Source organism: Macaca thibetana, chromosome 2, assembly GCF_024542745.1.
Source record: "Macaca thibetana thibetana isolate TM-01 chromosome 2, ASM2454274v1, whole genome shotgun sequence".
NCBI classification, from domain to species: domain Eukaryota; kingdom Metazoa; phylum Chordata; class Mammalia; order Primates; family Cercopithecidae; genus Macaca; species Macaca thibetana.
In genome coordinates this window covers 173,958,469-173,973,274 of record NC_065579.1, presented here as the reverse complement: position 1 = coordinate 173,973,274, position 14,806 = coordinate 173,958,469, and the positions used below count along the sequence as shown (strand labels likewise).

Genomic DNA, 14,806 nt, shown 5'->3' with positions numbered 1-14,806 from the left:
TGCTAAGTTTGAAAACAGTGCCTTCTTTTTGATGCCTCTTGTAGGGTATTGGCAGAGGGATCTCAATTTTTACTTTATACCTGAAGGGCAGCTTTTTGGTCTGATAATTATAGTGTAATCATTCATATTTTAAATCACAAATACCCCCACCTCTTGATGCAAACTTCAGTCTGTGGCGTGAGTGTACATTCACTGCCTAAACCACCTTTGGCCAAAATTTATGTGTATATGAAGTCATTCTACTTTAGCACACTCAAAGGAATTCCTTTAAACCATTTATCTGCTTGTACACAATAGCCAAAGGAATAGTCCTTTCTATGGCTGATGTAATAAACTATCACAAATTTAGTGGCTGAAAAAAAGTTATTCTCTTACACTTTTGGAGTCCAAATTCATGGGGCCAAATGAAGGTGTTGGTAGAGCTGTGCTCTGCTCTAGGCCAGGATCCGTTTCTTGCCTTTTCCAGTTTCTGGTAGTTGCCAACATTATTTGGCTTGTGGCCACATCACTCTAGGCTCTGCCTCTGTGGCAACACTGCCACTTCCTCTTCTGTCTGAAACCTTCCTCTTATGTAGACATTTGTGACTGCATTTTAAGGTCACCAGATCATGCAAGATAATCTCCCCTTCTCAAGACCCTTCATCACATCCGCAAAGCCCATTTTTTGCCAACTAAAGTAACATTCACACGTTGCAGGGATAAGGATGTGGCTATCTTTTGGGGAATCATTACGCATCCGATCAGCGTGGTAAAGCTTGCAAGTAAATTAAAATTTTGTCACTTTGTTCACAAATCAATTTAGCAGAAGATGGGAACAGGACTAATTATAACCCGTATCCCCACAACAACTCCTAAGTTATTTCCTTATAAATACAAATCCCATACAGGACAGTCTTGGGTAATTATTATTCTATACTCATAAGTTTCCTGGTTTGGTTAGATTATATTGCCCTCCTGTTTATAGTCTTACGATAACAATTAGTTGACTTCTACAGGTCCAAACTGCTATTTAAACTGCAATTTGAGTTCCCAGAGGGCAGAAAGTTCTGTTTGAATTGTTTTACAGCCAAAGTTGCTTTTTATTGTTTTGGGATGTATATTCTCTACTTACACCACAATTTTCAAGGATGATTATTTCAGGTATGCTTTCTGAGACTCCATGTGGTTGACAACTATGATCAATCCCACTGGTGAAACCAGATTCGAAATAAACTTATCCGCAGGGTCCATGTCTGATTGGCAACCTTCCAGGCTGCTGTGCATGTATGGGTAAGGTAGAGGCAAAGAATGAAGTAAGTTGGCTCTACCAGCTCTCTGTGGAGCCTTGTTTCACAGTAGGAGGGGTGGATGCTCTCGAGAAACTCCACCATTCATACCAACAAACTTATTTTGCTTCATATACTAACATTTCCAGTATATTCCTATTTTCAAAGTTATTTTGAGTTGACAAGAGATTCACTGTGAATTTACCCAATAGCATAATAAATGAATAAACTACCTTTTTTTTCTTGAGACAGAGTCTCACTCTGTCACCTAGGCTGGAGTGCAGTGGCGCGGTCTCGGCTCACTGCAACCTCCGCCTCCCAGGTTCAAGCGATTCTTCTGCCTCAGCCTCCTGAGTAGCTGGGACCACAGGCGCCCACCACCACACCCGGCTAATTTTTTGTATTTTTAGTAGAGAAGGGATTTCACTGTGTTAGTCAGGATGGTCTTGATCTCCTGACCTCGTGATCCGCCCACCTCAGCCTGCCAAAGTGCTGGGATTACAGGCGTGAGCCACTGTGCCCAGCCTAAACTACCTACTATTTAAATAATAGATAGAAGAGCTTGAATGTCATATTTATTTGGTGAATTTACATGTGAGGTCATTTACAAAAGAAAGATACAGACAGATGCAGCTTTCAGTGCGTTTCAAATATTTTCACAACAGGCAATAGTCCATGAGAATTTGGAATGACAGTATAGAATGGCACATGCTTCAGTTTCCTTTGTGTTTCTCTACCCAACCCCAAGGTGAAAGAAGGGAGAAGAGTAGAAGAAAATGTCAGTGTTAATGTAAATACAGCCATGCAAATAAAAACTTTCTTAAAGTCAGAGATCATCCAGAGATGTAGAACATTTCTGTATTCGGGGCCTATCAGAAGGTGCATAATTTAAAAACAAAATGCAGAGGTCTCAAACTTTCCATCATCCAAATCATCTTGAATTATAATAACCGCACCAACTAATTAGTGGTCTCCCCAATATTTTCCAAAGATTGACTTTGAAAGGGAGTCATTTCTAATAGTTTCTTAAAAAGATAGCATTTGTAGACAAATCTTTTTGGTTTCAACAGAATTAAGCACCCTTAAGGGGTGTAAAAATGCTCCTTTACTCCCAACAGTGTAAACCATAATTATAATTCCTTCTTAAATAAACCTCTCCCCATCCTGAGTATTTCAAAACAAAAGACCACTGAAGAACACAACCCTTCCCTCACCAGAAAAATCTAGCATATAAGCAAAAGGATGGTCTATAAAAGTGGAAATTGGAAATAAATCTTAAAGTGATTTCTAAGTAAGGAGGCAGAGTAAAGATAAAACACTGCTATCAGTATCCCTAGTGAAAACCTGGACCTGGGTGGGTAGTTAGTCCTTAGAGATGAAGGTTAGCTCACTACAAAAAAAGCACTCTACATGTCCTCAGCATCTTCAAAAATAAGTGGCTCAAAATTCCTTAAGCACATGTAGCCTTAGTTAAAGCACTAAACTTGTTATTTCAGGAAATACTATGCTCTGGCTCCAAGTCTTACATCCTTTTTGACCCTTTAGCTACATTTTCTTCACTAGAAATTTTAAGCTATTTCAATACTCCCATATATCACACTTACTCTACCTTTATTTGGGTTATACATACAAGCAATCTGCACTTTGATTTTTTAAAAGTTCTAAAATTTTTTAAAGAGATGGGGTCTCACTATATTGCTCAGGGTGGAGTGCAGTGGCTATTCGCAGGTGCAATCACCATGGCACATTACAGCCTTGAGCTTCTGGTCTCAAGCCTCTTGCCTCAGCCTCCCAAGTAGCTGAGACTATAAATAGTATATACAATGCCACTGTACCCTCTATCCTACGCTTTTAAAAGCACACCATTAAATAGTACTAATTATTATAGAAAATAGTTACAGACAATTATAAACACACTTCTGTTTCATCTTACCTCTTTGTCTGGTCCACTCCCCCATCAATACTCAGTCTTCCAGCATATATATCAATTAGAATATTTTGCATCTGCATAATTTACTGTAAGAAAATCTGCTGTTGTGGACTTTAAGAAGAATGTACATTATCCATTAGAGTGGAAAGGGGCCAAGAGGATTAGTAAGTGCCACCGAGTTTCTAAAACTCTGCAGAATCAGAGGCATTGTGCATGCTGACAATGGTTTAAAGGGTCTCTCAATTTTACTTTAATCCCCCATTGAACCTTTGTTTCTTTCAAAAAATCAACTGAAAGCGGTTAATTGAATATAAATCTATTTTACAGCATTTACTATGTTAATTTAAAAATCAACATGCTGTAAAATACTTACATACATTATTCACACATATATATAAAGACGAAATCATCCAGAACATAATCAACTCCCAACCCCCATTACAAAAAAAAAAAATCAACAAATCAGTTTTTATTTGCATGGCCAATTATCATTTGTACTCTTTGCAACTTTATTTAAATATCCCTTTAACATGTTCTAATCTTTTGTTGCACAGGGAATAAAAGCTGCAAGACTGCAAACTTCCTTCAACAGCCACACCCACAACACCTAGACATGAAACAGATGTAACAAATAACAACACCACAAACAGAAATACTAATTTCCACCATTCAACACAGTTCATGACAGTGTCTTTAGGGTTCAGTTGAAGAGGGGGTAAACTTTTAAAAAGAGGGTCAGTCTGCTTTCCCCCTATTTTATAATGTTGGTGGTTTTAATCCGTATTTCTTTGCAACTTCTGTCTGGGCATGGGCGGCATCACAAAGTGAATACAGATGGGCCATCTCCATTTCCGATTTGGCCAGGTTAATAGCTTTGTTGAACATGTCAATGGCTTTCTCCATGTTTCCTCTAAAAGAACAAAATTTTTAAGTCTCAGATTCAACAAGCACTTCACAATATTCAATGAAGGTTGTAAGTGATGCTACATGAAGTCTCACCACTAAGTTTCTACTATGAGTCTGGTAAAATGCTTCTTTTATAATAAACAAGAGTACCTACCACATTGAGAGCACTCAATGAATGTTAACTACTATTACAAATATTATGTGTTTACATTATATCTCTTGTATTCTGTATTTACTGATAAGAACAGTGAGACTACGGAAATTAATTGGCTTATCTAAATATCACAATTCCGTCTGGTTCCTAAATTCTGCATGTTTCTACCATTAACATGAGACTCCTTTGGAAAGCAGTAACATAATCTCAGGACACTAATGACGTGCAAAGGCCTCACCTTCACAGACTGATGTGGGCCCCCCTCTTTCCGCTTCATCTCTTACCAGCACGTCCCCAACCCCAAGCACCTCTACTCTTCAGGCAGTCTATGTGAGTTCCTTGATGTACTGCACACTCATACCTACATACAATACTCAGATTTATGGCCTCTGCCTGATTCTGGTCAAATCCACAGCTATCTAAGAACCGTTTTAAGTAACTAGTATTAGCTACATCTATATGCAATCCTACAAAGAATATTAAGTCCCTACTATACACACACACACACACACACACACACACACACCCCTACCTGCATATATAGTTTAACTGGCATACATGTTAGTAAGGTACATTTTACTGGCATATGTGCCAGCTAGACTCTATATATGCCAGTAAGAAGTACCACTAGGGTGACTATATTTAATCCCCTATTACAATATATGGCAACGTGATAGACTTATTTTTAAAAAAACTTTTTTCAAGATTTCATGTTCTGGCATTAGGCCAACAGCAAGCAGATCTGCAAAATCCTAGGATAATCTGCGATTTCATTTATTCAGATTCACTAATTGTAAAGGTAAGGTTCAGAATGGATTTTTTAAAAGTTCAATTAACATGTGAACAAAATTCCATCAAACCCTAAATCAGAGGTCTTTAATTAACCCAGGATCTATGAAAGCCTTAAATTAAAAGCAAAGTGTTTTTGTGTGCATTATTCTAAGAAGAATCCACAGCGTTACTCAAAAAAGATTAAGAACTACCACCCTATCCTATTCTAGTACAAGAATATTTTATTCACATTAACAAATTAGCAATTAAGAAATAATTTAGGCTGGGTGTGGTGGCTCACACCTGTAATCCCAGCACTTCAGGAGGCTGAGATGGGCAAATCACTTGAGGCCAAGAGTTTGAGACCAGCCTGGCCAACATGGCAAAACCCCATCTCTGTTAAAAATACAAAAAGTTAGCTGGGCATGGTGGTGCGTTCCTGTAGTCCCAGCTACTTGGGTGGCTGAGGCACAAGAACTGCTTGAACCTGGGAGGCAGAGATTGCAGAGTCAAGATTGCACCACTGTACTCCAGTCCGGGCTGGAGACTCTTTATCTCACAAAAAGGAGAAAAAAAAAAAAAACAAAAAACACTTAGTATTTACATGCCACTGTGGGTACAGAATGGTTCAAAAGAAACACAATTTTTTTTTTTTACCAGCCTATATATATTCTGCCTATTGTAGAGCAGGGAGAGGACTACAGGAGGGGCTGAATGATAGGGAATTAAGAAAACTCATGCTGCTTCCTGACAAGCGATAGTGTCAAGATCAGTGACTTTGGCATCAGTGATATCAGAGCTCAAACCCTGTCTTCTCTGTTGGCTTACTGTGCAACCTTGTAAACCTAAGCAGTCTGGGCATCAGTTAAACTAGGGATCACATAATCTCCACCTTTATTAAAGATGGGGGTGAAGATTAATTGAAAGAGTACTTAGAAAACATCTAAAGTTCAGTACTTGGCCTAGAGTAGGAAACTCTAATGGCAATGCCAATATTAAGATGGTACACAGTAAATCCCATGTATAAAATAGTTGTCACCTTTTAATGGTGGATCTTAAGAGCAATTCTGGATAAACATTTACACAAAATAAGAGGTTAAGGACAGAGCCGCAAAAAAGATTCTTATCCAACTCCGATTTTAGAGAAAATTCAGGGGCTCTGAGTTGATGTTGCAACTTGCCCAGTTATTTGGCAGACGCTTCTTTGTAAGAGGGTCCAGAGTTCCTGGCAACTTGGCTACCAATCCTTCTGTCACTGCCTAAGCACATTACAGGCATTTTTTTTCCCCCAACAGGAATAAAAAGGAAAGAACATAACAGACTTTAACATGTATGTAACAAGAACAAAAAGCTAAATATCTATGGAGCTGCCACACGTTTCCTAATAACAGACTCCAGAAGTTACCTTTGTACTTCAATAGTTCCCATGGTTTCATAGGCAAAATCACATTTATTGTCAATTTCAATAGCCTTGCTGATAAGTTCCAAACCTCTATCCAGATCTTGCTTCCACTGAAGTTGAAGTAAACTGCAAATGCAAAAAAATAGTCAGATATGACCATGGCCCAGTATCAGTAGAAATACACATGTATTAATATGACTCAATTTCTACCTTCAATGAACTTATAAGTTAACTTACAAGGAAAAACAAAACCTAAAGCAATATATAATCAGCATCAAATTGTGTTTTTTTTCTCAACTTATATTGGTTTTCTAATCTAAGTTCCTTATTACAAAAAGGGTTCAAGGTCTACGCTCTATTACTAACTTATCTTGCATCCCTTATTTTTCACTTTATATAAATTTAAGTGAAATTTCTTAGGCTAATTCAAGTACACAAAGGCCACGAACACTTGTGTATGCTTCCTATTTTGATATAAGCAACAGCTGACAGGATATTCAGTTTAAAATTAAAACCCTTAACATAGAGCAAAAATAGTACATTAATTTTTCTTTCTTTTTTTTTTTTTTTTTTTTGTTGAGACACAGCCTCACTCTGCCGCCTAGGCTGGAATGCAGTGGTGCAATCTTGGCTCACTGCAACCTCCACCTCCCGGGTTCAAGTGATTCTCACTCCTTAGCCTCCTGAGTAGCTGGGAATCAGGCATGTGCCACCACACCCGGCTAATTTTTTGTAGTTTTAGTAGACACTGGGTTTCACCATGTTGGCCAGGCAGGTTTCGAACTCCCAATCTCAGGTGATCCGCCTGCCTTGGCCTCCCAAAGTACTAGGATTACAGGTGTGAGCCACTGCGCCTGGCCTCCTTAACTAACTTCTGTAAGAATGAAAAGACATCCAGGAGCATTAAGAAGTTTGTCAATTAACTTCTCTACCGCAGTCCCCTTCCTCAGTGGCCAAAATAAATACATTTTATTACTATGCAAGAAATTCATTATCTCATTGGAACAACCACAAAAATACATACCCTTTATGAACATATGTTGTGGCATTATCTGGTTCCAAATCAATACATTTATCATACATTTCATCAGCTTTACCAAACTGTTGTTGATCTGTTAATGCCTATGTGAGGAGATACTTCAGTTATATTAAGGTAACTGTCAACCTAAGCAGTTAAAAGTGTATTTATTATTCATTATAAAAATTTACTTCATTTATTCATTATTACAAAATTATCATGTTTTGGGGATACAGACTGATTTACATTTTACAACTTAATTGTTGGAGTTTTTAGGTGGCACTGGTATAAATATAAAATCTTAACTGTCCTCTTTCTTCAGCAAGTGGTTACCTGCCATAGCAGATAATCTCTGGTAAACTGTTCAATACAGATAATCCCATTCTTAGTGACAGCTCTAATATCACATTCTCATAGGTACAGTCACATCACTTATTCATGATTTATCATAATATAGCTCAAGGGAATTTTTTTTTTTTTTGGAGCCAGAGTTTCATTCTTGTTACCCAGGCTGGGGTGCAATGGCACAATCTCTGCTCACTGCAACTTCCGCCTCTTAGGTTCAAGTGATCCTCCTGCCTCAGCCTCCTGAGTAACTGGGACTACAGGCACGCAACACCTTGCTTGGCTAATTTTTGTATTTTTAATAGAGATGGGGTTTCACTATGTTGGCCAGGTTGGACTCGAACTCCTGACCTTAGGTGATCCACCCACCTTGGCCTCCCAAAGTTCTGGGATTACAGGAGTGAGCCACCGTACCCAGCCAGGGAATTATCTTAAGGGCAATATTCATCTGTAGGTATAAATTAAGATGTATGTGTTAAATGTCTTCAGAGCTATTTCTTTGAAATTACTGATTTTTTAAAAAGCAGCTATAACTGCTTCAACTAATACATCTCCAAAAATAATTTCCTAATATTATCTAATACCTAGCCCATATTCGGTTAACCCCAGTTATTTATAAGATGACTTTTAAGAACTATGTGAGTCATTATTTTTGGCTGTATGGCTCTTAGTCTTTTCATATCTAAAATAAGCTAACTTAAATGTTTTAAAAATCTCTTGGAGGAAAGATGGAAGACTACCAGGCTGCGGAGGAGACTGCTTTTGTTGTTGATGAAGTGAGCAACATTGTAAAAGAGGCTATAGAAAGCGCAATTGGTGGTAACGCTTATCAACACAGCAAAGTGAACCAGTGGACCACAAATGTAGTAGAACAAACTTTAAGCCAACTCACTAAGCTGGGAAAACCGTTTAAATACATCGTGACCTGTGTAATCATGCAGAAGAATGGGGCTGGATTACACACGGCAAGTTCCTGCTTCTGGGACAGCTCTACTGACGGGAGCTGCACTGTGCGATGGGAGAATAAGACCATGTACTGCATCGTCAGCGCCTTCGGACTGTCTATCTGACTTGCAGTTCAGCCTATGGCCTTTCTCCTTTTGTCTCTAGTTCATCCTCTAACCACCAGCCATGAATTCAGTGAACTCTCTCCTTGTTCTCTTTAAGTGTTTTGTGGCATTCTCACAATGTAGAGGAAAAAACCAAATGACCACACTGTGATGTGAACGGCACCGAAGTCAGATGAGTATCCCTGTAGGTCACCTGCAGCCTGCGTTGCCACGTGTCTTAACTCTGAATATTTCTTTTCAAAGGTGCTAAAATCTGAAATCTGCTAGTGTGAAACTTGCTCTACTCTCTGAAATGATTCATAGACACTAATTTTCCATACTTTATACTTTTGTTAGAATAAATTATTCAAATCTAAAAAAAAAAAAATCTCTTAAAAATATCAAAGAAATATAGTCAGCACATCTTCTTTGTAATAAAAATCAGAAAGATGTAGAAAGTAGAAATATTTTTATAGCTTCCACCATTGTGAGCATATGCCTTCCTGATATATTTCTCTATCTCTATTTACCTCCCTATTCGTTTTCTTTCACATGGTTTAGTTCATTTAGTATACAATTTTCCCTTTAATAACAGGCAGTGCTATATCTTGCTTTGTTAACTTTAATGTATTTTTAACTTTTAATGGCTGCATAATATACCATTAAGTGAGTGTACCACAATTCTGCAAACATAATTCAATCTTCTGTTGAACATTTACGATTTTCCCCAATTGTCTGTCATAGTTAACAATAATGTAATAAACACTTGTTTTGAAAACAAAAGAAGCAGCTATAATCAGCTATCTTAAGGCAAATCCCACGGCTGAAATGTAAGGCATAGTTCTGTGGATATCAGACTATGCTCAAGCTGTAACTTTGCGAGTTGGCCAGCATCTAAACCAAAGCTTTGAGGGCCAAAAAAGTTACACTAAGTATATATACACACACACATACATACACGTACTGTATGCATATATAAAGTTACATATACCATATAGTGAAGCTAAAATTAGAAAACAGATCAAAGAAAAGAAATCTGAGTGCAAAATGACTGTAATAATGCTAATGCTGATGAGAAGACAGCTCATACAAACCAAACCTATCTTGAAGGCAGAACGGTAATAGGGAAATATGCTATTGGGAAAGTTCTGCAGAAGAGTTGTTCCCCAGTAGCGGTTGCTATTCGGTGGCCTTTGCTCTTCTAGATGCTTAGAGAAATCTGCACCAAAAAAGCCCTTCTGAATTCCATGACAATGATGAGGATGTTGCTGTCACTTCCCGGTTTGTTACCAATTATAAGGCATAAACTCAAGTGTACCCATTCATAGGATTAAAATGTACACTTCAATGCAGTTATATATAAGACCTACCTCTAAAGAACTGATCCAACACAAACCAATTTTCTCATAGTTCCACCCTCAATAAACCCTTAAAATCCTTGTGAAATTGTTCTTATAACCTGCCTAGAGATACCATGAAGGAAATTAGAAACAAAGCAAGCAACCTTAAGAAGGGTTTAAGGAGAGGGGTCAACCAGGGATGGTAATACATATATATATATATTTTGGAAATACAGTCTCACTCTGTTGCCCATGCTGGAGTGCAGTGGTGCAATCTCAGCTCACTGCAACCTCTGCCTCCCAGGTTCAAGTGATTCTCCTACCTCAGCCTCCCCAGTTGCTGGGATAACGGGTGTGCACCAAACCACACCCAGCTAATTTGTATATTTTTAGTAGAGATGGGGTTTCTCTATGCTGGCCAGGCTAGTCTCAAACTCCTGGTTCAAGTGATCCGCCTGCCTCAGCCTCTCAAAGTGCTGGGATTGCAGGCAGGAGCCACCACACCCAGCCAGGGGAGGGTAATTTGTTATTGTTTCCTATTTCTATGCTGTGGAGAAAAACCCAACATGTCTTTTGTAATTAAAAAGAAAAATAAAGTATATAGAGCATCAGTCCCCAACACTTTCCCAGCACTTCTGGCACCACAGACCGGTTTTGTGGAAGACAATTTTTGTATGGATGGGGTTGGGAGGAGGAGGGATGGTTTTGGGATGAAACTGTTCCACCTCAGATCATCAGGCACCAGAATCTAATGCTGCGGCTGATTTGACAGTGACAGGAGGCGGAGCTCAGGTAGTAATGCTTGCCCAGTGCTCACCCGCTGGGCGGCCCCATTCCTAAGAGGCCTCAAAGCAGCTGTACCGCTGATACAGTGTTGAGATGGCTAGTTTATGAAGATACCAAAACCAATTTTCAGCTTTAAGAAAGAAAACTGAGTCATTCAGAGGTCATTTATTTGAGGGGAAAATGTATGACCATGACCTACAAGAAGCTAATCATTTTCATTTAAATGGATGATTTAAAACTAAGAAGTTTTCAAGAATTTCAGACTACAATAAGAAAGTTAAAACAATTCAGATTTAAATCCTGCTTTTCATACCTTCAATCCTAAACCAAGAGAGTTTCAAGAATTTTAGATAAAGTAAAGATAAAAAAAACTATTACAACAACCTAGCCATATAAAAAGGCAGTGACCAAACAGAAAGAAATGCCTTTCTGTGGATATTTTCTCCACCAACTGCATACAGTAAATTTTCCTAAGGCAATTACTTTTTGCAAAACCAATCCAAAAGAAGAAAGGACAGAAATTTTTACCTTAAGCTTCCCCATATTGAGTTTAGGGCCATCATTTCCAAATTGTGTAACAAAGGAGCCTCTTCTGAGGTGATTCAGGACCAACCAGGAGCCATGAGAATCAATTAGGAACAAAGCCACCTGCTTCCAAAGAAGCTGCAACCATGACAGCACTGTTTTCTGATTTCCACACTGAGATGTAGCATATATATGCAGTTATTTTTTAAAAATCTGAAAAAAACATTTACCTGGGCGTATAGTGCATAGCCTTCGGCACACCTTGGAAATTTCTTTATGACCTCTTCAAAACCTTTCATAGCTGCTTGGATTTGTGAAGAGTTGTTTCCTGTATATGCCTGGCGGTACTATAAAAAAATCAAAACAGGCCTGTCAAATCAAGAACTCAAAAACTCATGGAATGTTATCATAAACATACAAAATTACATAAATATTTCCAAAAAACAGGTGATTTGCTAACATAATCTGCAGCATCCAAAAGGGTTCCAAGTAGGTATCTCAGCAGCAGAGAGCCAAAGGTTACGTACAGCTACAACTCCATGGCCACTATACAATTTCAAGATGTTCAATACTGTAGAAGAGGGCATACTAATTTGTAAGAAGTGAACTTTGCAATAAATGAATTTTAAATCTAGTAAAATTTTTGTCATTTTTTTCATTTATAATATATATTTGTGACACAATTTCTTCCTTTAAACGGAAAATTCTTTTAGGACTCTAGCCATACAGCTAACTGGAAGTACCTTATTTTACTAGAAATGCACTTAAAAAAAAATGCAACCTTTTGAGCTTTATGTTTCTGAATATTAAGAAATAGTTCTATGAAACACAGGTGAGAGAGCAAGTTACATGATGTCATGTTTACAGAGTATTTCCTCAAAATGTTTTTCTTTTTGTATTGATTTATGGTGGAGAAGCAGGGAGACCAGTTCTGTTTAGGGAAGTATAAAATCAGGGACAAACATCTATCAAGATGAACCCAAACAAATGTCTAGAGAAAAACAAGAGCTAGGTATTAACCAGCACCTTTTTTCCTCAGTAGTTATCCTTTGGGAAAGAAAGAAAGAGAAGACTTTGTAGACAATGAGATACTCATTTTTGTTGACACTGGAAAATAAAAGTGATGTTTAGGAAAATAGAAGAGATAGTAGTACCTACCAATGCAAAACATTTCTGTGCTTGTGCCAGAGCAGACTCAGGTCTTAACCTAATACACTCATCAAAATCTGCCACTGCTTCTTCAACTTGATCAAGGAGTATTTTCAGCTAAGAAAAAAATATGTAAATAAATGTAATTCAAATAGGCCCACCAGTTAAGTATGTTCTGTATCCCATCTCTATTATTACAGCTCAGCATAATGCTGAGCATGCAGTAATTATTCAATATATAATTACTTTCTAGAAACAGTGAATTTAAAAATCTTGAAATTTAAAAGGCAAGATTCCAAAACATAAAAATGGTATCCAACTTTTAGAAAGGACTACAAGCCAACCATTTCTGCACTGCAATTCTGACCACTATTAAGCAAGAAACCCCTTCTTCTAGAAAACTAAACATCCTGTACATTCTAATATCAAAGCAGGTTAGACATCAGATAATTACCTTTCAAATGAATCTTCAGACGCTACCAGTAAAGATCAAAATGTCAAGAATTTTAAGAGGTTATCTCAACGCTTAACATCCTTCCGAAAGAAATAGTCATGCATAATTACATTTCAATCAACAGACCGCAAGATTGTAATACTGCATTTTTACTGTACCTTTTCTATGTTTAGATATGTTTTAGACACACAGATACTTACCATTGTGTTATAACTGCATATAATATTTGGTACAGTAACACGCTATACAGGTTTGTAGCTTAGGAGCAACAGGCTACAACATACAGCTTAGGTGTGTAGTAGGCTATACCATCTAGGTTTGTGTAAGTACACTCTATGATGTCCGCACAACAAAATCACCGAATAATGCACTTCCCAGGCAGGACACATGACGCTATTAGGTAAAATTCTCCACTAGAAAGAACTTCAGCTCTTCTGTTATTATCATGCATAGCCCACACTTTCTACCATAAAGCATTCCAAGAAGCCATGTTAAGCCCAGTATAAAGCTATGTTTTCCCCACCTGAGACAGTAATTGGAAACTGTTTCTTCTCTATATATTTCCACTAAAAAACTAATATGCCTGTTACAAAACTTGAAAAGATAAATACACTTATTTTTACGATTTGGACAGTCCAGACTATTTCCTTATATAGCAGGAAGCTCACAAAAATCATCCTGTTGATTCTAGAATTAACTCAGATTGCTTACTAAATGTTATTAATGTTTTACTCATTGAAAACCTATGAACCAGAAACACCAGAAGAACAAACTTGAACTGGTAAGCCAATAGTTTTTGCCTTCCTTTACTCTTTTTTCGTAAGTAAATACCAAAATTAAACAAAGGCCAATTCAAACTGTAAACCACTGTGGTACTTTGTTCACAACTATCAGAAATTATATAAGAAAAATCAAGAAAATTATACAAGAAATTCTCAAAAATGGTATCAAATAACTCAATCTAAAAGTCAGACCTCTAGGTAAGAAAACAGACGTACCTGTCCTCGGTGGTGATAAACATCTGCATTCTGAGGGTCGATGTCAGCAGCCATGTTAAAATCCTGAGTGGACAGCAAAGGCTGCTGCTGTTGCATGTACATGCTGCCTCTTTTGATGAGAGCATTTGCTCGAAGCTATATACCCCAAATGAGGAAAGGTTCAGCATTACTTTTTTTTCCTCCAATCTAGTTTCTTTAAATAACAGCTTTTTTCTATCATCCACATATCACAAAGGTCACCCTTTTAAAGTATGCATGTCAGCTGTTTTTAGTATATTCACTAAGTTGTATATTGATTACCACTATCTAATTCCAGAACATTTTCATCACCCTTAAAAGAAATCCCATACAAATAAGCAGTCACTCTCCATCCCCGCTCACCTCCTACACTCTTCAGCCCCTAGAAACCACCAATCTATTTTCTATTTCTACAGATTTGTATATTCTGGATGTTTCATATAAGTGGAATCATACATTATATATAGCCTTTTGTGTCTGGCTTCTTTGATTTAGCATGTTTTCAAGGTTCATCCATATTGTAGCATGTATCAGTTTTTCATTCTTTTGTTATGCCTGAAAAATACTCCATTGTACAGGTATCACATTTTATTTATCCATTCATCAACCGATGGACATCTGAGCTTCTTTCACTTTTTGGCTACCATAAATAATGCTGCTATGAACATTCATATACAAGATTTTTTAAAAAGTTTT

At 37.5% G+C, this 14,806-nt stretch overlaps 2 protein-coding genes across 2 annotated transcripts in view; one reads left to right on the top strand and one right to left on the bottom strand.

Annotated features, from left to right (window-relative positions):
- Window positions 1–1,827: 1,827 nt before the first annotated feature.
- TOMM70 (translocase of outer mitochondrial membrane 70) overlaps window positions 1,828–14,806 on the bottom strand; it is a 36,726-nt gene continuing 23,747 nt past the window's right edge. The window contains exons 7-12 of the mRNA XM_050782058.1: window positions 14,093–14,227; window positions 12,650–12,757; window positions 11,722–11,838; window positions 7,453–7,550; window positions 6,432–6,554; window positions 1,828–4,105 (exon numbers count right to left, since the gene is read on the bottom strand). Of these exons, the coding sequence (XP_050638015.1) occupies window positions 3,952–4,105; window positions 6,432–6,554; window positions 7,453–7,550; window positions 11,722–11,838; window positions 12,650–12,757; window positions 14,093–14,227 (735 nt within the window). The 3' untranslated portion in view covers window positions 1,828–3,951. The remainder of the gene's footprint in view (window positions 4,106–6,431; window positions 6,555–7,452; window positions 7,551–11,721; window positions 11,839–12,649; window positions 12,758–14,092; window positions 14,228–14,806) is intronic.
- LOC126949325 (dynein light chain Tctex-type 1) lies at window positions 8,511–9,228 on the top strand. The gene has a single exon (XM_050782106.1). It carries the CDS (start codon window positions 8,520–8,522, stop codon window positions 8,859–8,861), a length of 342 nt encoding a protein of 113 aa, XP_050638063.1. The 5' UTR covers window positions 8,511–8,519; the 3' UTR covers window positions 8,862–9,228.

Bases quoted from the DNA above. Each gene is read 5' to 3' on its own strand.
- LOC126949325 (XM_050782106.1), top strand. From the start codon at position 8,520: ATGGAAGACTACCAGGCTGCGGAGGAGACTGCTTTTGTTGTTGATGAA.